The sequence below is a fragment of the Osmerus eperlanus genome, chromosome 9 (assembly GCF_963692335.1).
Source record: "Osmerus eperlanus chromosome 9, fOsmEpe2.1, whole genome shotgun sequence".
In the NCBI taxonomy this organism is placed as follows: domain Eukaryota; kingdom Metazoa; phylum Chordata; class Actinopteri; order Osmeriformes; family Osmeridae; genus Osmerus; species Osmerus eperlanus.
This window is the reverse complement of record NC_085026.1, coordinates 2,420,401-2,442,519: the sequence shown is the minus strand read 5'-3', so window position 1 is coordinate 2,442,519 and position 22,119 is coordinate 2,420,401. Positions and strand designations below refer to the sequence as shown.

General features: G+C 51.8%; 1 protein-coding gene across 3 annotated transcripts; it reads right to left on the bottom strand.

Moving 5' to 3' along the window:
• Positions 1–1,281: 1,281 nt before the first annotated feature.
• On the bottom strand, positions 1,282–22,092 carry mideasb (mitotic deacetylase associated SANT domain protein b). Of its 3 annotated transcripts, none has more exons than XM_062469850.1 (13): positions 21,937–22,092; positions 15,668–17,592; positions 12,165–12,467; positions 11,296–11,641; positions 10,816–10,882; positions 8,981–9,123; positions 8,600–8,703; positions 7,734–7,809; positions 6,865–6,953; positions 6,246–6,389; positions 5,937–6,062; positions 4,378–4,550; positions 1,282–3,226 (listed from the first exon to the last, which is right to left on the bottom strand). In XM_062469850.1, exons 2-13 carry the CDS (start codon positions 17,258–17,260, stop codon positions 2,998–3,000), a joined length of 3,393 nt encoding a protein of 1,130 aa, XP_062325834.1. In that variant the 5' UTR covers positions 17,261–17,592; positions 21,937–22,092; the 3' UTR covers positions 1,282–2,997. The 3 variants fall into 3 exon arrangements, with proteins under 3 accessions (XP_062325834.1, XP_062325833.1, XP_062325835.1); XM_062469849.1 differs by lacking the exon at positions 21,937–22,092 and adding an exon at positions 20,193–20,560; XM_062469851.1 differs by lacking the exons at positions 1,282–3,226; positions 4,378–4,550; positions 21,937–22,092 and adding an exon at positions 20,193–20,564 and having other exon boundaries at positions 5,691–6,062.
• Between the last annotated feature and the right edge of the window lie 27 nt (positions 22,093–22,119).

The following is a 22,119-nucleotide window of genomic DNA, read 5'->3' as shown; positions in this document are numbered from 1 at the left end:
TAACAGTAGGAAAACCATTTCTAAACAAATGCCCCAGGAGGGAAAAGGAACGAGTCATTTAAGGAGACATAAATTAAGATAGTAAAAGTGAACAGTCAGGAAAACTTCTTTATATCAAATGGCTGATTTTCAGAGTGATATTTCACCTCAAAAGCACTCTTGCAAACACACACACACACACACACCCGTGTCAGACACACACACACACACTTGTATCAGACACACACACACGGCTGTATCTGACACACACACACACACACACACATGCCTGTATCTGACACATACACACTCTCACACAAACACACACCTGTATCGCACACACACACACACTGTGCATAGACCCAGATTGAGCAGGGGGGTCTGTGGAGACGTTCCCCCTTAAGCAGTTCCCAAGCTCCCCATCATAGCTGACAGTCTTGGGCCTGCCTGTTGCCATGGCGACATAGCAGGGCATTCGGCCAGGGGGTTAAAGAGAGATATGCAAAGATAAAGGCTGTCAGAACAGCTCCCCCCCAGTATCAACAGACAGTCTCAATGTTGCCATCCCATATTTAGCAGGAGAGAAATCTTAGAGACACTGAGGAGGCGTATGGCTTTAGGGTAGCGTCGGCGTGGGGGGCAGTAGGGGGCAGTAGGGACCAGGGTGTTTTAGGTTGGGGTGGGGGTCAGAAGGGGGCAGTAGGGACCAGGGTGTTCTATACTGGGGATTAGGGGGGGCAGTAGGGACCAGGGTGTCCTATCCTGGGGATTAGGGGGGGCAGTAGGGACCAGGGTGTCCTATCCTGGGGATTAGGGGGGGCAGTAGGGACCAGGGTGTTCTAGGTTGGGGTGGGGGGCAGTAGGGACCAGGGTGTTCTATACTGGGGATTAGGGGGGGCAGTAGGAACCAGGGTGTTCTAGGTTGGGGTGGGGGGCAGTAGGGACCAGGGTGTTCTATCCTGGGGATTAGGGGGGGCAGTATGAACCAGGGTGTTCTAGGTTGGGGATTAGGGGGGGCAGTATGAACCAGGGTGTTCTATCCTGGGGATTAGGGGGGGCAGTATGAACCAGGGTGTTCTATGCTGGGGTGGGGGTCAGAAGGGGGCAGTAGGGACCAGGGTGTTCTATTGCACATACGTTACTGTCAAATTCCGTCTTTTTTTTCGTTCTTACGGCAGTTTTCATGGAGCAAGTTCTAGAACCTCACAGTTTAAACACAGGCAGCGAGGGTCCGGCGTGTTCCGCCTAGTGACGCCCACAGACGAATAAAAACAGAGCTCAACAACAAATCAGCGCCACAAATGATAATAAAATAACTGTAATAATAATAATGTGTTGTACAAGTAACAACAGCACATCCCGATATCCTTAATAATAATAATAACAACAACAACAACAACAACAACAACAACAACAGCAATATTCACAATACAACAATGACTATTTGATAGATACAGGCAAAATGTAACAATGTAATAAGCAATTTCTTGAATATAAAAAAAATACCTTTGTAAAATTGATTGTCATTTAAAGATAGCATGGTAACACCGAAGGCAGCGACAGTGAGAACAGGAGAGCCAGAGATCCGGAGAGGGGGAGCAGGGATTCACGAGGATCGAACCCAAAGTACGGAACTTTCTGTTTGGTAGACGTGTCACAGAGCAAGCTTCTGGTAGCCTTGCATGATAAAGGGACAACAGGCAGAGGAAAGTGTTCACACACACGAACCACACCATAGTGGGCTCTCTGTGTGTTTCTCTACAGGTACCAAGGAAACCAAGACAGTAGCATCAGCAGTAGACTGTAGGACAGTTTGTTCATGGGTGTGAATGACTGTGGCTGGATGCACTGTGTCTCACTGGAGGAATCCCAGACAGTCTAACACGACCTGATGAGCTGAGCGGCTGATAGTGCTGAGGGGGAGGAGCTCAAGCTGAAGTGGGAGGGGCCTGTCTGTGTGGGAGGGGCCGGGTTGGGGCAGGCAGGAGAAGTAGGAGGAGCCAGTGTGTGTGGAGGAGGCCCTTGTATCAGAGCAGTGTCATGGCTGTTGTAGCACATAGCCCTGTGTCTGTGAGACAGACATATCCCCTGATAGCTTCACAAGCAAATTAGGAGAACGTAATAGAAACACACACACCCAGATCAGCATACAACACTCCTCTCACACATACACAGGAGTAAACCGGTCCCTGAATGCGTGCAGGGGACGTCCTGTTACACAGAAAATGTTAAGCAGTTTTACAAACAGACTCAGGTTCAGTCCACTGTGTTGTCGAGGAAGAGCCTCGCTGTTGACTTCCTGGATACCGGTGGTGTACCAGGAAGTCTCGGTGAACCTGAGTGTCAGAGAGACCAGAGTTGCACCTGGCAAAAACAGGAGTCAACTTTTTGCGGTTTTTCAGAATAAAAAAAAAAAAAATCCTTTCATTCGATATTGGCCAATCACATAACTCTGTGGATGTTTCTTGGAGGTGTGTGCCTTTGTTCGCCCAACGTTCTCAGCGCGAAAGTGACAACGTCCCCGATGAACCAAGACGCTAGCTAGCTAGCTATCCTTCCGTAATGTCCAGGACCTCCATGCAGGATCAACTCCCAATGCCATTGCCTGTTGATGAGTGATATGTGTCTGGAGAGAGGATTCCCAGAAAGACCTTCAGCTCGATCTAGAACTTTCTGTTCCGCCCTCTACTGAACAGCTGAGTTCCGGGTGTGCAGCTAGGGCTAGGTGAGCAGCTACACAGCCTGGCTGCAGCAGGTGCAAGGCAGTGGGCAGCCGGGCCGACGGGAGGAGGGCTGGGGGTCACTGTGGAGGATTTGTAGGTGCGGACAGAAATGAACCAGCGGCCATGCTGACTGAGTTTATCCTGGCACCAGTAAAGGTCAACGCAGGCCAACTCGTATAGATAGCACTGCTATCCTAGAAGTGGCTGTCCATGCCAATCAAGGACACCGCGAGGCGACAGGTCCGCAGGGGGTGCCAGGAGAGGGCGCTAGCCTCCCCCCCCCCCCCCCGTGTTCTCAGTGCCAGTCCGCGTCGTTCCTGTCCTCGTCGTCCTCGGATGAGTCGTCGTTGGTGCTGTCACCCGCGGCCCCCGGTAGCGCGCCGTTGTGCCGCGCGGCCAGCAGGGCCGCCGCCTCGGCCGCCGCCCGCTCCTCGGCCTCCTTCTGGCGCAGCGCGGCCGCCTTCTTCTCCTGCTCCGCGTGGCTCTTCATGTGGGCGCTGCGGCTCTTCACCTTGAAGAACACTCTGGAAGGGGGGGGTGGGGTGGGGGAGGGGAGAGGTCAGAGGTCACACAGGGTCGCACGGCCCCAGGGTCGTTGACTGTTTCTGCTGGGATTAACGGAGGGTAGTTGGGTAAAGGTCAGAGGTCAGGCAGGGTCGCACGGTGGTCGTTCACTGTTGTTTCTTGTCACTGCTGGAATTAACGGGAGGATAATTGGTTCTGTGATAACACTAATTTCAGGGTCATAAGGTGTCATTGCACCCCTCTGGGATGGTGGAGAGGCGTGCTTGTATTATGTACACAGTCACTGGGCACGGCACTGCATGGCATGTGTGCACTCTCAGTTGCTAGGAGACAGTTGATAAAAACAGGACTGCTGTTGCCATGGGTGAGCTACTCAGTCAGTCAGCTGGAGCTTGACAAGAGCTGCTGGATACCTTCCTGTTCCAATACCACAGAACACACTTCACACCATCTATATCGACTTTACACACACACACACACACACACTCACGTTAAACCCTCTTGCTGTCGTAGATCTGTGCATTGCTAAAGTCAACTGAGAACCAATATCGTCAAAACAAAATATACACACCCATTTAGAATTACATTTAGAACTATTATGCAAAACCCCTTCAAATGAAGGTCAGAATTTGCACCATCCTCGTCGTCACGTTGACACAAACAAATATCAACGATTTAATATTATGTGTAAACCAGGATGTAAGATATGAGGAAAACAAAAGCCTGAGTCTGCCTGTGTGCAGGGGTGAAGAGACTCAGAGGTGTGGAGAGACTAGGAGAGACTCAGAGGTGTAGAGAGGAGAGACTCAGAGGTGTGGAGAGACTAGGAGAGACTCAGAGGTGTGGAGAGACTAGGAGACTCAGAGGTGTGGAGAGACTAGGAGACTCAGAGGTGTGGAGAGACTAGGAGACTCAGAGGTGTGGAGAGACTAGGAGAGACTCAGAGGTGTGGAGAGACTAGGAGAGACTCAGAGGTGTGGAGAGACTAGGAGAGACTCAGAGGTGTGGAGAGACTAGGAGACTCAGAGGTGTGGAGAGACTAGGAGACTCAGAGGTGTGGAGAGACTAGGAGACTAGGAGGCGTGGAGAGACTAGGAGACTAGGAGGCGTGGAGAGACTAGAAGGTGTGGAAGGACCAAGAGAGACCAACCTGCCACACTTCTTGCAGGGGAACTCCCCCTCCTGGCCCGTGGGGTTGGGCGGGGGCTTGGCTGCAGCAGCGGCCCGCGGTTTGGAGGGAGGAGGATGAGGATGGCCGGCACGAGACGAAGGCTGATCCCTCCTCACGTCCTCCTGGCCCTTCAGCACCAGCACTGCGCCGGCCTGCACCCACACACACACACACACACATCGATAAACACATGCATATATACGCACATGCACGCACGCATACACACACACACACACAGGCAAATACACACAAAAGGATAAAAACACACACACCTCTGATTAGATTAATTCAGACACACTATCATCAGTAAAACATCAGAAAGTTCAAAGTCAAAGGGATTATATTAATAAGTAAGAGCAGAGAGACAGGAAGACTAGACACCCCACTCTGGAGAGCCTCGCCCTCCAGCTCCCATGTGAAGAACATGGAACCAGGCCACAGGTCTTCTGAGTCATTGTTTGCTGACACTACCCTGAAGTTACGCAACCACCGCTAACGCAAGTGGGCCAGAAGCCACTAGGGGGCAGCAGAGCTGAGACGCTTCCCGCTTCTCCTGCAGAGAGCTGAGCTACCACAGCTGGTCTGACAAGGCTTGTGTTTTCAACTAGGGCCGGCATGGCTGACTTTCTAAGAACAGAAGTGCCACATTCACGTCGACATATTGTCTCTATTTTACAGTCTAGCACAGGGGTGTCAAACTCAGATACACAGTGGGCCAAAATTCAAAACTGGGACAAAGTCGCGGGCCAGATTTCATATTTATTGAAGTAAAGGGTCAGGCTCATTTAGCGATCTCTGCAGCTGCCACAATAAAGCTAGCCTTTACAGCAGCTTCACTTCTTGATGTGGCCTTTGTGGACATAGTCTGTCGTGAAACCAAACTTATTTTTATCTCCGCTACCTTCCGGCGCTTTTGCTTCATGTCCAGGTCCTTGTACTTGTCGTGGTGTTTCGTTTCATAGTGTTTTCTTATGTTATATTCTTTCGTTACAGCCACGCTGGCTCCGCACACAAGACAAACAGGTCTGTCCTTTACGGTCGTGAACAGATATTCTGTCTCCCGCCTGTCTAGAAAGCTCCTGTTTCCACCTTCCATTAGGCCGTTTTTTGGGAGGGGTGTCTGACATCTGCCCGAGGTGACTGGTAGCATGAGGTTGCGAATGAATGAAAACAGAGGAGGAGATGTTTGCGGGTCTCGACGCACCAAGGCACTAGCAGAGCATTCTGGGATTTGTAGTATTAGCGGTGCATGCGTTACCGCAGTGGCGGGCCGTGCATTTGAAAAAATATAGATTAAAACATAAGTCAGTGATTCTGATAGTGTTTAGGCCAGCAGAGAAGGCCTTGCTGGGCCTGACACCACTGCGTTACCGGCGGGTCAGCTCAAATAGAAATGTGATATTATCTCGCGGGCCAAATATAATCACACCAGATTTGGCCCACGGGCCAGAGTTTGACACCCCTGGTCTAGCAGATGCCGTCAGACACGGAACACTACTACTTCCTATCGTCGCACACCCTCATCGTGTCTAACTTACGTTGTCACTGGCCTGCAAGGTCTGTGTTATCCTCCCTGGGCTGCTGCCGCATGGCTTCCTGTCAGCTGACCCCTCCCACTTCCTGTTGTCCTCTTCCTCCTTCCGAGAGTCCAGTCTGTGAGAGCTCTGTTGGTGGAGCGAAGCCGATTACTCTCCGGAAGCCAGCCAATGCTGCCCAGCGCGTGTGTGAGTGTGAGCGCACATAGGTGCGTGTGTGCGTGTGTAGGCGTGCGTGTGCGTTCTGTGGGTGATTTAGCAGGGTGAACGAGATCCCCACCCCTGGAGGGTGGGGTCATGACCCCAGCTCACCTTGTGGTCCATCTCCTCGTCGATGGTCCTGGTCTCCGGAGGTTCTGCCTCTCCGTACAGCAGGACTCCGTTACGGCCCATCTTCACATGCTTCTTGTAGGTGTAGTAGAATTCCACACACTGGGCCACTGTCTTGGTGCTCACCTGGGGAGATACACACACACACACACACACACACATGAGAACACACGCACATACGAGAGCACATGCGCACAGACACATATATGAGAGCAAACATACAGAGGAACGCATGGACGCAGATACACACGCACAGCCAAGATACACACAAGAACACACAGACACACACACCAGGGTTTCCCGCAGCACTTTGCAGTTAAGGCGGCCGCCTGCCTAAGCAACACACGCCCGCCGTCATAACTAGGTAGTAAAAAAATTAAACAAATATAACGGCCTGTTTTCTCCCTTCCATTCCAAACCGTGACCAACGCCAGTCTCCCTTCTCTACCCCCCCCCCCCCTCCCCCCAACCCCACCCTACCACCTTAACTAACAATTTTTGGGGCGGGAAACCCTGCACACACACACAAAACGCGTCATGGGTTTCCGGTTGCGTAGAGGCCAGGAAGCCTGTCCACCCATGGCAGGACATGCACACGTACCAGCTTCTGCACCATGAAGAAGTCCTTCTTGTAGGCCGCGATGCCTTTGTTAAAGCAGCGCCTCTCTGCAGCAGTCCAGCTGTCTGACCCTGAGGGGGAGGAGGAGGGGGGGGGGGGGAGGGAGGGGGAGAGAGAGAGGGGGGGAGAGGTACAGACAGGGAGACGGAAGAGGGGACGAGGGTTAAAAGGCAGTCGCTAGAGGATGACTGCGAATGTCTGCTTCTCTGCGGGTGGACAACTGATCCACCGTGGACTTGCTCCCCCTACTATGCTCACGCACGCACGCGCACGCACACACACGCACGCACACACACGCACGCACACACACACGCTGCAGACAGCTAGGACCCACATGCGGCTGGGTAAACAATGGCTCTCCTGTCTTCTGGGATTAACCACACGTTACTAGCCCCTTGCCCCCTGCCCCCTCCCTCCCTCTCCCTTCACCCCCCACAGCAGACCCTACAAACACACAGTCAGCCCTCTGCAGCTACGCCACACTCACTGAATCACACACACACACACATTCACTGGCTGGCCTCCGCCTCCTCCACCACCCTCCTAACTCCCACTACAGCTGGCACTGTGTAGGACTGAGAAGGGATCTGTAACTAGGCATGGACAGAGAGAGAGAGAGAGAGAGAGAGAGAGAGAGAGAGAGAGAGAGAGAGAGAGAGAGAGAGAGAGAGAGAGAGAGAGAGAGAGAGAGAGAGAGAGAGAGAGATTGACCAGAGAAAGACAGACGAGATCAATAGAAAGAGAAACCAGGGAGAGGGAGAGAAATAGAAAGAGAGAAAAATCGAGAAAGAGAGATATATAGAAAGAGAAAGGGAGCGAGAGAGAGAGATGTAGATAGAGAGCGTTCCTACCAGAGTAGTGATAACCAGCTAGGCGGTGAGCCTTGGGGAAGACTGGGTTCTTCAGCAGCAGTAAAGCCAGCGCTCCCTGTAGGAGCAGAAACACAGTCTGTATCAAAACGGATATTCACCTGTGATGGAAATCCAATCAACCGAGAAACATCCAATATTCCGACGCATTAAAAATCGAAAGGATTGAAAGCAATTTAACTACTCGATTAAATAAAAGAGACTGCGCAACAGTATCTCAGCATATTGGAAATCCCAGGGTTGAATCCTGCAGGGAGCGGCAGAGCGGTGAGGCTCAGCTCTGCACAGAGTGGGCACGCTGACAGGCCCTCTCCGTCTCCTTGACAACATGAACAAGCGCTGGTCGCTAGGGCCTGAAACAGTCTCCATATAGCCCTCCGTGGGAGCTCTGGATCTGGCCTGCGGGCCCTCACTGGATCTGTCCTCTGCCAACAGGACGTCTGAGCAGATCTACTGAACAACAACACAGAGACAAGATGGCCCCGCTAGGAAGCTAACTGCCCAAGGCCGGCAGGAAGCTAACAGCCCAAGGCAGGCAGGAAGCCGTCTCAGGAGGGCCTAATGCCTGGTTACAGCCGTCGGCTCTGCTGAGTAGCATCACTCAAATCAAGCCCTGGTTCTTTGACAGGCTCCGGTGTGTGCGTGTGTGTGTCTTTAAATATGACAGATGGCCCTCTTAACAGGCACCATTGGTGTGGATGTGTGTGTGGTTGTGGTTGTCCGGTCATGACATGTAACGTCAGTCACCATGGCCTCAGTGTCTGCTGGTCATATTAAAGGGTCATGGATCACACCTACCCCCTCCCCCCTCCCCTGTTCCACCTGAACACCCAGCCTGCCTTGCTCACCATGATGTCACCCTTGCACTCGTACAGGCAGTGCAGTGCCAGCTCCTGATTGGTTCCCCCTCCACACAGGGCACTAGAGCAGGCTAGATGCATGAGGTCATCCACTAGAGAGAGAGGGGGGGAGGGGAAGGGGGGGGGGAGAGGAGAGGAGAGGGAAAGGGGGGAAGAGAGACAAAAGAAAGGATGGGATGATGAGAGAGTGAACAAGAATAATGACTAACCTTTCATGGGTAATGGATTACTCACTTAAAGGTATTCCTGTATTGTGCCCAAACACATACAGGGTGTGGTTGGCAGTGTGTGTGTGTGTGTCCGTATGTGCATTTGTCTCACTGGGTGTGTGCACACGTGTGTGTGCGTGTGTGTGCTGGTGCCTGGTACCTTTCTCCTGGAAGGCGGGCCTGGCCAGGGCCTCTCCCAGCGGGGCCCAGAGCAGCTCTGCCAGGTGGGGGTCGTGCTGGGCCCCCTGCCCCTGCCGCAGCTCCGGCACCTCCGCCTGGTAGCGCACGCCGATGTTGATACGCCTGGGGACCCAAACAAGATGGCCGCCGCTCAACAACTGCACACTCGATGAAGGCGCTGGCTAAATAACTTCAACTGAATTGTTTAAAGTAATTAAAAAAATATATTTATCTATATCCGGGCTTTATGGTGTTTTTGTTAGAGGACGGGGAGGTGGGAAAAGTGACACTGAGGCACCTTCCTGGGAGATTTCTGGGGCAGCTGAATGCGTCCGGAAATTAAAAACACAGAGTCACTCTGACCCTGGCTGCAGCTCAGCAGTGTGAGAGATGCTTCAGATTGGTGATGCTGAGGTCACACTGACAGACCTGCAGTGTGTGTGCTCTGCTGCTGAATGTGTGTGCACGCCTGACGGCTTAGCCCTCCCAACCTGAGAAAGGAAGATGTAACCTGAGACCAGCTTGCTGGCTGGCTGGTCGGTCTTGCTTGGTTTGTCTTGCTGGTTTGGCTGAGTGGCTGGTTAGCTTGTTGGCTGGTTTGTCTGGCTGGCTGGCTGACTGGATGGTTTGTTTGTCTGGCTGGTTTTTCTGCCTGTCTGGCTGGTTAGCTGGCTGACTGGCTGGCTGGTTTGTCTGTCACTTTTTTCTGGCTGACTGGCTGGTTTGTCTGGCTTGACTGGCTGGTATGGCTGGCTGGCTGGATGGTTTGGCTGGCTGGTTTGTCTGGCTGGCTGGGTGGAAGGCTGTTTTGTCTGTCTGGCTGGTTTGGCTGGCTGGTTAACTGGCTGAGTGCATTTACATTTACATTTAGTCATTTAGCAGACGCTCTTATCCAGAGCGACTTACAGTAAGTACAGGGACATTCCCCCGAGGCAAGTAGGGTGAAGTGCCTTGCCCAAGGACACAACGTCATTTGGCAGAGCCGGGAATCGAACCGGTAACCTTCAGATTACTAGCCCGACTCCATAACCGCTCAGCCACCTGACTCCCCGTCAGTGAGTGGATGGCTGTTTTGTCTTGCTGGCTGGGTGGAAGGCTGGTTTGTCTGGCTGGCTGGCTGGAACTCTGGTTTGTCTGGCTGGCTGGCTGGAACTCTGGTTTGTCTGGCTGGCTGGCTGGAACTCTGGTTTGTCTGGCTGGCTGGCTGGAACTCTGGTTTGTCTGGCTGGCTGGAACTCTGGTTTGTCTGGCTGTCTGGTTTGGAAACAGGACTGCATAGTTTGGGAGGACTCTGTGCTCATCTGGCAGGCTGATTTACAGCCCCTAGCTGCAGTCTGCATGTCCTCAGTTAACTGCTGAGCAGCTGGTACCAGTCAGGGAACAGCTCCCACAATGCACCCTGATCCCCCTCCCACTTTTGTCATTTAAAAACAGAGTCCCCCCACCCTGCATACACTAGCTGGGGCAGAAGACTCTTTCAGTCCATTCATGCCTCTCCTCAGCCTGCATCAATAAGTCCCTCTATCACTGAGGAATGGCACACAAGCGCTGTGTGTTGGCCAGATTCTCTGCGAGCTCGGCCCAAGGTCTGTTCTGCTCCAACATTAATTAAAGGAAGATCTATCGTGGACTGGTTGGCAGCCCAAACAGAACGCCCAGATGCTACGTGTCATTAGCTGTTTCTAAGGAAGAGGTTGGCAGGGTAGCGGTAGTACTGGCATAGAGAGGATCGTTCTGTGGGTGAGGGGAGTTCTGAGGGTGAGGGGAGTTCTGGGGGTGAGGGTGAGTGTAGTTCTCGGTGGGTGAGGTACTTACGGCTCAATGCTGACTGGAGTGGCCTCGCCTATAGCAGACAGGACTGGAGGAGTGATGTCACAGCTGTCTAAAGTTACAGTACAACCAAACAACATCTTACTATCATCATACATACAGCAGCTCCATTCAAGGTAAAATACCAAAGCCGCAGGTAAAAAATGTATGTTGCTGTTTCCTAAGATACACTTTACTGCTGACAGTATTATTACAGTTGAAACAGCCTGAAATCCCAGTGAGGGACAGCGACAGAGAGTTCGAGAAAAGAATAGAGAAGTGAAAGAGTACAAATGAGAGAGGCGGAGAGTGAGAAAGAGAGAATGAGAGACGGAGGTATAGGCAGGGGACAGAAGGAAACAAAGAAGAGAAACAGACAGAGAGAGAGAACGAGAGAGAGAAAGACAGAGGTGGAGAGAGGCGGCCAGAGACGGAGAGGCAGAGAAAGAGAGAGGCAGAAAGAGAGAGAGAGAGATCCGGACTCACTGGAGCGCAGCAGGCTGCGTGAGGCCGACTTGGGCGTGGCGGGCGGAGGCAGACCCTGGGCGCTGGCGGCGGCGGAGGAGAGGAAGGTGGAGAAATAGAGGCCGGAGCCCTCGCGGACGGGGCTGAGGATGGGCGGGGGGGTGTAGGGCGGCATGGCCAGGGGGTTGTCCACCAGGCGGACGGGGGAGCGCAGGTGGCTCTGGTAGGGCGTGATACTGGAGTAGACGGGCGGGGCGATGAAGGTGCCGGGTTTCGGGGGCGGGATGAACAGGGGCTCGGGGCGGGGCCGCCGTTTGGACTTGGCGGATTTGCCGTCATCGTCTTTGTCTCCCTCCATCCCGCCATTCTGCGACCGTGCGAGAGAGAGACCGAGGGAGAGAGAGGGAGAGAGAAAGAAAGCGGGAGATAGAGAGAGAGAAAGAGAGTGTTCTGTTAACATTTTGACCGTAAACCTCGATAGTTATCCATGCCACACCCCCTCCCCCCAAATTCATCCCTTCATCCATAGGAAGGCTTAAGCCTGCTAATCTGCCTCATCTGGGCCGGGGAGGCCAGCAGCCTCCCCAACACCCCACAGAGGGAGGGGGACGGGCAGAGTTAGAATGAGGGCATGGGGGGGTGGGGGTACTATTGGGGGGCTGCCCAAGGAGAGTGTGGCGCAGGATAAGAGGGGGGACAGGGAGGGAAGGTTGGAAAGGAGAGGATTACCAGGAGTGTCAGTGGGATTATAATCCCGAGAGCAGGGGGAGAGGGACATGAACCCAATCAACTATGTGGGGTTCTAGAACACACACACACACACACTTCAGGACAGAGCCCCCTGACCCCTCGATGGAGTTCTAGAACACACACGTTAGGACACGGCCCACCTGTCCTGAGCTCTCCGACAGGGAGTTCCTGAGCGAGCGGCGCCGTGTGACAATGACGGAGGGTTTGTGGTCCGAGAGCCCAGAGTCCAGGAATCCGTGACGGAGGGGCCAGCTGGAGGCCAGCGCAGCCCGCTCCCGGTCCGGGGAGGACGGCTCCTGCCTCCGTACCGGCACCGACACCGGGATGACCAGAGGCAGCAGGCTGTCGTCACGAGGACGCTTGCCGGTCAGACCGTCCCCAGGACCCAGGACCCGGTCTGGGCCTGAACCAGCTCTGGAGGGGCTCCACGGTCGGTGGGGGTCCTGGGGAGGGCACACACACAGGTACCAGACACACACACATACAGACACACACACACAGGTACCAGTCACACACAGGTACCAGACACACACATGCACAGGTACCACACACACACACGTACCAGACACAAACACACACACAGGCACCAGACACACACACACAGGGATTAGACACACACATGGATCAGACACACACACACACAAAGTTTGACACATCAGATTGTGGATCGGCTGTATACCATATACAGTAGCTAACAAAACCTTACATGTATTTTCTATTTTGGAGCATTTGCACAGATATGTGCTATAATATGAGATAAGTGTCTGAGCATGTGATTTAATGAACTCTAATCATAGATCATAAAAGAGCACTTTGTTTCAGTTTCAGCCACCTGAGGTAAACTGTCAAGATGTAGCTTTCACTGTTCTGAAGACACATTATGAGTCAGTTACAGGTACTGTACGGTACACCATGACTGTCAGAGGCCCATATTAGGAGTTTATTGTGGCCTTCTAGCCTAGCCTGTTTTCTATTCCTTGTTAAAAAAAAGAACTGCCCCAGCCTCGTACACAGCCTCATACACATCCTCTACCCCAGCCCTAGTCTGAGCACCAGCCCCAGCTTCAGCCCCAGTTAGCTCAAGTCAGATTCCAGCCCCGTGCCCCCTGCCCAACCCCCAGCCTCTAGCCCAGAGCTAGCCATATCTCCCAGCTCCCCCTCCAGCCCCAGCCTCATCCCCAGCCCCAGCCTCATCCCTAGCCCCAGAGCAGGGCAGTGACGTGCCATTCTGCTGAGCAGGCAGGCTAGGGCCCCAGGCTACCCCCCCACCCCCACCAGCACTATCCCATCCGCTCCCCTGCACAGAGGTGGGGGCAGGGTGCCATCGGGGGCTCCACCTCCAGGATGGTGTATCGGGGGCTGCGGTGAGGGTGGGGGAGGTGCAAGCGGCGTCTATACACTGGTGGAGCCGGCCAGGAGACAGAACATAGTAACATGCTGCAGTCATGCTCCAGCGACCAGACGTTCGCTGTTACTCAAATACAAACCAACCACCAGGCTGGGTAATGAGTCAGCGGTTATCCCCCTACCTACCCCCCCCCCACACCTTTGTTGTAGCCTGGGACAGTGTTGCCCATGACAGGAAATCTCTTAAGGACTATGGAAACAATAGGGAAAACTCTTGGGGGGGGGGGCTAGACTTTGGTTCTGTTTATGAAGCCTGCATGTTGGTGGTGTGTGTGTTAATTGCATATATCTCTCTGCAGAGTGTTAATCTGAAACAACACTGATTCTGGCAGCCTCGGCCCTGGCAGATGCAAGCGACAGGTTGCTCTGTTCCTGCTCTGAGAAGCCAATATCACCCTGCCACCCTGGGATGGCTCACACAAAATGGATGTATTGATGTAAAATAACTCCTTGGGTTATAGTAAGGGTTTGAATAGTAAAGGGAACTGAACATACGTATATACAGTGAGGAAAATAAGTATTTGAACACCCTGCTATTTTGCAAGTTCTTCCACTTGGAAATCATGGAGGGGTCTGAAATTGTCATCGTAGGTGCATGTCCACTGTGAGAGACGTAATCTAAAAATAAAATCCAGAAATCACAATGTATGATTTTTTCACTATTTATTTGTATGATACAGCTGCAAATAAGTATTTGAACACCTGTCTATCAGCTAGAATTCTGACCCTCAAAGACCTGTTAGTGTGCCTTTAAAATGTCCACCTCCACTACATTTATTATCCTAAATTAGATGCACCTGTTTGAGGTCTTTAGCTGCATAAAGCCACCTGTCCACCCCATACAATCAGTAAGAATCCAACTACTAACATGGCCAAGACCAAAGAGCTGTCCAAAGACACTAGAGACAAAATTGTACACCTCCACAAGGCTGGAAAGGGCTACGGGGAAATTGCCAAGCAGCTTGGTGAGAAAAGGTCCACTGTTGGAGCAATCATTAGAAAATGGAAGAAGCTAAACATGACTGTCAATCTCCCTCGGACTGGGGCTCCATGCAAGATCTCACCTCGTGGGGTTTCAATGATCCTAAGGAAGGTGAGAAATCAGCCCAGAACTACACAGGAGGAGCTGGTCAATGACCTGAAAAGAGCTGGGACCACAGTTTCCAAGGTTACTGTTGGTAATACACTGAGACGTCATGGTTTGAAATCATGCATGGCACGGAAGGTTCCCCTGCTTAAACCAGCACATGTCCAGGCACGTCTTAAGTTTGCCAATGACCATTTGGATGATCCAGAGGAGTCATGGGAGAAAGTCATGTGGTCAGATGAGACCAAAATAGAACTTTGGGGTCATAATTCCACTAAACGTGTTTGGAGGAAGAAGAATGATGAGTACCATCCTAAGAACACCATCCCTACTGTGAAGCATGGGGGTGGTAGCATCATGCTTTGGGGGTGTTTTTCTGCACATGGGACAGGGCAACTGCACTGTATTAAGGAGAGGATGACCGGGGCCATGTATTGCGAGATTTTGGGGAACAACCTCCTTCCCTCAGTTAGAGCATTAAAGATGGGTCGAGGCTGGGTCTTCCAACATGACAATGACCCGAAGCACACAGCCAGGATAACCAAGGAGTGGCTCCGTAAGAAGCATATCAAGGTTCTGGCGTGGCCTAGCCAGTCTCCAGACCTAAACCCAATAGAGAATCTTTGGAGGGAGCTCAAACTCCGTGTTTCTCAGCGACAGGCCGGAAACCTGACTGATCTAGAGAAGATCTGTGTGGAGGAGTGGGCCAAAATCCCTCCTGCAGTGTGTGCAAACCTGGTAAAAAACTACAGGAAACATTTGACCTCTGTAATTGCAAACAAAGGCTACTGTACCAAATATTAACATTGACTTTCTCAGGTGTTCAAATACTTATTTGCAGCTGTATCATACAAATAAATAGTTAAAAAAATCATACATTGTGATTTCTGGATTTTTTTTTTTAGATTATGTCTCTCACAGTGGACATGCACCTACGATGACAATTTCAGACCCCTCCATGATTTCTAAGTGGGAGAACTTGCAAAATAGCAGGGTGTTCAAATACTTATTTTCCTCACTGTATATATATATGATTTAATGTGTTTTTTGATTAATGTCATGAATCAGTTAGTAGAAAGAGTGAGAAGTTCGTGCAAGAAACAAGATAGCGTTGATGTGTCCATAACAACACAGCAGAAGGAGTTTTACCTTGAGCCCATGGGAGGGCAAGGATTCCATCTCAGAGGCCTTCTGGGCCAGGGTCTCCAGGTTGACCTCCTGCGAGACCCTCCGTTTCCTGCGTGTGCTCTGGATGACACCCGTAGGAGCGGCCTGGACCTCCTCCGTCCTGGGGGGCCCTTGCGCCGCCTCTGGGCCCCCCCCATTCTGGGAGCCAAGCTCCGGCTGCTCAGAGGGGAGGAGGAAGGGGTTCTCCCCAGACGGAGCCCCCCCTTCCTTGGACAGCCTTCTGGACCTGCGAGGCTGGGCCTGGGGCTGGTGAGGCTGGGCGTCTGAGGCCGGCTGGGGGTCCGAGGGGAGGGTTGGAGGGGCCGGCTCCTGGACTGTGGGGAGGGCTGGAGCTGGAGGCTCCTGGGAGTGCACGACGACAGGAGGCTGGGGCTGGGGAAGAGGTTGGGCGTGGGGGTGAGAGCTTTGACTGCTATAGTACATCCCACATAGTGCCAGTTGCTGTTGGATTTGCTGTTGTTGCTGCTGCTGCTGCTGCTGTTGTTGTTGTTGTTGCTTTTGTTGCTGCTGTTGTAGCTGTTGTTGTATTTGCTGTTGCTGCACGTGCTGTTGGTGCTGCAGCATCTGCTGCTGCTGGATGTGATGCTGCTGCTGCTGGAGGATCTGCTGCCGCTGGATCTGCTCCTGCATCTGCTCCTTCTTCTGCATATGCTGGGGCTGGGGCTGGGGCTGAGGCTGGGGCTGAGGTTGGGGCTGAGGCTGGGGCTGGGGCTTGGCCTGGGCCTGGGCCTGTGGTTGGCCGCCATAGCTCAGGTTGGGCAGAGCTCTGCTGCCCTGGAAGGCCTGGTAGTACCCTGTGAGGTTCTGCTTGGGCTGACCGAAGGCTAACTGGAAGGGCTGGAGGACCGAGGTTCCTCCGGGGCTCTGCACGCTATGCTGGGGGGCGTTCAGCGCCCCCGGTTTGAGGGGCTGCTGGTAGGCCTGGACCTGGGCCTGGGGCTGCTGAGGAGCCTGGTGTTGGGGCTGGTTCTGCGGGTCCCAGTCCAGCCCATGGGCCTTGGTTACCTCCCTGTAGGCCTCACCAGTAGGGTTGGCCACCAGCTGCTGCTTCTCTGGGGCCCTGCTGGGGGGTTGGGGCTGTGGCTGCAAGGCCGGCCCCTCGCGGCCCTGCTTGGCAAAGGACGCCTGGGTCCTGGCGTCGCCCACCCCTCCGAGGTAGGGAGCAAAGTTCTGGCCCCAGTTGGCCATGGTGACACCCTGGGTCCAGTTGCCAGCCCTCTGTTGCTGCTGCTGGCTCTGCGGCGAGGGCTCCTGGTGGGCCCATTTCATGGGCAGCGTCTGCTGGTAGTGTCCCCGGTTCTGGTCCCCTTTCTCTGGGCTGAAGATCACAGAGTTGAGGTACATGTGCGGAGCCTCAGGGTTGGAGGACACGGTGCTGGCAGCCTCGCTGGGCGCTGCCTCGGAGGCCGGGGCGGCCAGGGCATAGTAGGAACCTTCCTGGTGCTGGGACGATGTCTCCTTCATGGCTGCTCCTTGCTCGTTGAAGAAAGAGATGCGCTTGCCTGTTCTCTTGGGGTTTGCTTTCGGCTGGGGCGGTAAACTCATGACGCGCATGAAGGACCCAGGGGCTGGTGGTCGAGGGGGGCAGGAGGGTTGCTACAGCCGAGGCGGTACTAGGTTAGCACCAAAACCCTCAGCTACACTAGCCTCCCTAGCACTTATCCAAAGTATCCCGCCGCTTGCAACCTTCTACTTGCGGGCTAGAGAATGCCGTCGACCGTCTCTCACAACCAAAGGGCCCCGGCTGGAGACCAGGAGGTCAAAGCGCTGGGATGTTCTTCCTTCCTGTCCTCCTCCTCGCTTCCTGACCTACTCAGGAGCTGGCCGGCGCTGACCTGGTGTCGGCTGTGTGGGTGTCTGTGTGCTGCTCACTCATGGGCGACACCCTGCAGAAGACAGGAGAAAGAGACAGACAGACGGGGGGGGGCAGAGAGAGAGAGAGAGAGGAGAGAGAGAGAGAGAGAGAGAGTGAGAGAGAGAGAGAGAGGAGAGAGAGAGAGAGAGAGAGAGAGAGAGAGAGAGAGAGAGAGAGAGAGAGAGAGAGAGAGAGAGAGAGAGAGAGAAGAGAGAGAGAGAGAGAGAGAGAGAGAGAGAGAGAGAGAGAGAGAGAGAGAGAGAGAGAGAGAAGAGAGAGAGAGAGAGAGAGAGAGAGAGAGATTGGGGTCAGACTGGTCACGGTCAGAGGGGTCCCCTAGGGGGGGTCTCATTGTCGGGCCCTGCCTCAACAATGTGAAAAACCTGCCGTGGGTCTTTTTCACAAAGAACCTGCAGTGAAAGGTAAGGCCAAGAGAACAGAGGGGGGTGGGTGGGGAGCTAAGCTGGGTCATTATTACCTAAGCTCACATGACACAGGGATAAGGACATATATTCAGAGTCAGGTGGCTGAGCGGTGAGGGAATCGGACTAGTAATCCGAAGGTTGTCAGTTCGATTCCCGGTCATGCCAACTGACGTTGTGTCCTTGGGCAAGGCACTTCACTTGCCTCGGGGGAATGTCCCTGTACTTACTGTAAGTCGCTCTGGATAAGAGCGTCTGCTAAATGACTAAAATGTAAATGTAAATATATAGGCGGGCACACAAGCATTCAGCAGCTCTCCTGCTGGGCTAATTGATGATATGTTGGATCGAAGAGGTGATCACATGACAACTGCCAGCAAGTCTTGATTCCTCATCTCTCTACTTCTCATGGTGACATCACACAGAGGGGGATCTGGGGTAGGGAGGCCATCTCTTTCGCTCTCCCTCTCTTTCTCATTCTCTATCGTTAAGATTCTCTGTCTGACACGCGCAAACGCTCCATATCGGAGCTCAAATACAGCCGTACAGCTGTTTTTCTAACCCAGTAGATCTATTGACTTCTACCCCCTGAACCAGCATGACATTGTTTCCCATACATGACAGGTTAAAAGGCGCCATGCTTGCTCTTTCAGCGATCGGCTTTGCCTCTCACAGGCAAGGAAAACGAAGCTTCGGTGAGCATCGGGTTATCTTCATTATACAAGGGCAAATAGACCAATAGTCTGTGTGCTGAATCATCATCTTACACAATATGAAACGTGGAAAGGACAATTCAGGTCCTCTGTCTCAGAAGTATCAACTACAAGTATTTTCCTGGTCGAATGACTTCCGTTGCCACGGTAACGTGTGTTAATCATAATGTGCGCTCCGGGGAATATGATGTCAATGTCGTCTTGCAGATGTTACTTGATCTACGCCAAATGACAAATTAATTATGGTGTAGGACGGTTTGTAAGTAACGGTCACCATAACTTTTCAGGTCTAGCAGCCCGCTTACTTAGTAAACACACACTGACACACACGCGCGCGCGCACGCAAACACACACTCCTTAAAATAGAAGGCTGCAGCTGTTCATTGCCTGCCGTGGGGCTGTGCTGGGGAACTTGCCTGGAAGGTGAGGGGGTAACACAGGAAGACGGGCTAGCCGGGGCCAAGCAGGGAAAGCGGACAGCGTGCATGTCTACATCTGCGTGATTCCTAATCAGTTCAGCTATTGTAATCAGCAAGGACTTTGGGTGACATGTCAAACCAGCCACTCCCCAATTTCATGAGCAGAGGCCCTATCAAATTCTTGGACAGCTAGGCGCCTCTGTAATAACACTGGTATACGCAAGAAGCACAGCTCTGTTTACTGAACAGCCTATGGCAGCGGGCCGGAGTTGTTTACAAAAAGCTGCTTTGTGCAATACGGAAATTGTGCATCATAACACAATATCAACGTGTCTGACACCCACAGCAGCACTGTAGGCTATATAAGGTGAGGATAATGACGCACCAGGTACATTATCGTCGTTACACAAGCCCTGGTTTTAACCCAATAAACAATAACGCGCCAAATAGGCTTGTAACGTCAACCGTTGGATAACTGCCTAATCCCTTGCGGTTTCTTATTTTTAAACACCGTGCACTGATAGGGCACAGTAGTGAATGCGAGGTCGGTTAAATGAACGTGAAATTTTCCACACAGACAGAAATAAGCGAAAAAAATAACAAGCCGCGCGTCCTAGAACCCTTCCTGTACCCCCCTCTGTCTCCCGCGGCCAGCCAGCTCAGCGCTATTTACGAGAAGTCCTTTGTTGAAGTCGAGGGATTATCCAGTCACTAATTCCACGCCACATTGCAACAAAGTGAGGCAACAATGCAGCCTATATCTAAGAGCATGAGCCTCACGACCAAGGCAATTACTCGCATTAATACTGTGGACCGACCTACTCGAGTTGTCAATAATAATAGCCTACGTAGCCTACGTCACAACTCAGACTCCTATTTCACTTTCCGGGTAGAACTGTGTAGCCTAAGTAACTGTGGCATGACAAACATATAAGCTACCGAATAATAGAGTAACGACTTAAATGCAAAGCCTAAGAGTATTTGTTGTGGGTAGCGTTAAACTTTGTTTACTGGTTGCAATAATGCATGACAATAGCTTGTCTGATGCGTTGAAGACAACTCAATTCGAGTGCTCACCATTCCGGTCGTGTTCCTGCGCTGCTCCCGCGATCGTTACCTGAGAAACGGTTCCTGTGTCCACGCACCCACTGTGCAATAGAGTGGTGATGACTGCATACATTTCCTAGGTTGACTCATTCTACGCTGACCTCACCATTATTTTTTCCAAGTCAAGGGGTCGGCTGGATCTGTAGAAATGAGCTGCTATCCAATCGCAAACGAAGAACTATCCTGCACAAATCTAGACGCAACAGCGTTGCACTCATAGGTTGCACATTATTGCACTACGATTGCGCAAGTATAGATGCACACATTGACTATGCGGCCTTTTTCCCTTTCTGAATCGAACAACACATTCTCTTTCAGCTCGTCTTGTGATCCTCTCTGGTTCGTTCGCCACACCTACTTCCCTGACCATATAAGGCTTTCCTCTTACATGTGGGGCGCTGTAATTTACGGGGCAAACTCACGGTCCATGCGGGAAATTCCGCCAGTGGTACACACACGGTTGAAGCGTTGACGGTGAAAGGCTTAAAGCATTGACAGGGGCCTCTTGAATATAACCTTTAGCTTCGTTAAAAGATTAAAACAACATAGGCGTCTCGACTACTGTAACTGCGAGCACACATAGCCAAGTTTGTAGATAAACGTCGAGGCATAAGGCTGAACAGGAATGACAAATACGTGTGTTATAAACGCACAAGAGTCATTCTTTGGTGTCCGTGTAATGTGGTTATAAGGGGCCAGGATTGGGTCTCTTCACGACAGTTTAAGGACTACTTTCCCCTACAGAAACCACACAAACCAGTGACACTGATAACGCCTAGTGAGTCACCAAAAAGTAGATCCCATGACATAGGCTATCCACCTACAATGCAACTGTATCATAATGTTAAGGATATATACAGTAGGCCTATGGGGTATGGGTTTAGCGTACCAAGCACTTTATCTTAAGAGACTGTGCCAGCATCAAGGCAGAGTGATGTTTGCAATGATGACCAAGCATATGCGTGCAAGAAAGGAGACACTGCCATAACATGCTGGCTAGCACCAATATGTCTCTGTGAGGCAGTATGTGCTCCATCTCTCGTGTACCTTAAAATAACCTGCAAAGACTGAAAACATTCACACATACAGTTCACTTGTATGCCATGAGAGAAAGAGAGCGCAGGCGATATCACTCGCCTCAAAGACCTATATGCTTTTCAATTCTAACACGTTGGGCTACAATCTTCAAAGCTTCTACAATGCTTCTTTTAAAACAGATACACTTGAAAGTTATTTAACAGCAGCGGCGAACAGAAATGTAACATCAGAAGCTATAACTACAGAATTCAGAAGAGCGCTGCAACTGTTGCCTTCGTGAATGCTACATTGTAGACGATCTAGGCGCAGCTTGTGCAAGAGATACAAAGTAATAGAACTTCCACCCTATATTTCCATCCTAATTCTCGTTCCATCGATAAATCAACGGTCGCTCGACAAGTATGCGCATGCAATCACAGAATGCATAGGAATTCAAAGAACGACGGTTTCGATTCCTCGCAGTGGTACTGCACATAATGGCCCTCAACGATTGGAGTGAAATACGACAATAAACTATGTTTATACAGACTATATAGCACAATCTACATACCGAGTAAGACTGAGCTCAACATGTTCAGACACCCCACCACACATGGATACAATTGAGATATATCAGAACATAGCATGACGTAGTCATGAATAGCCTGTGCAATAAAGTGAATTATAACCAATTTACCTTGTGTCGTCGCCGGGGCTGTAATATTATCTTGTTCTGTAGAAAGACTGAAACTTTTTTTGTTTTTCTTCTTGTTTCTCCAATCGTCACTTCCTCTTTTGACCTAGCCGAAACTTGCCTTGTCATCACAGTGCACTCTGAAGCTGTAAAACGGTTGCAATGCAACTCATTTGCATTCGATTG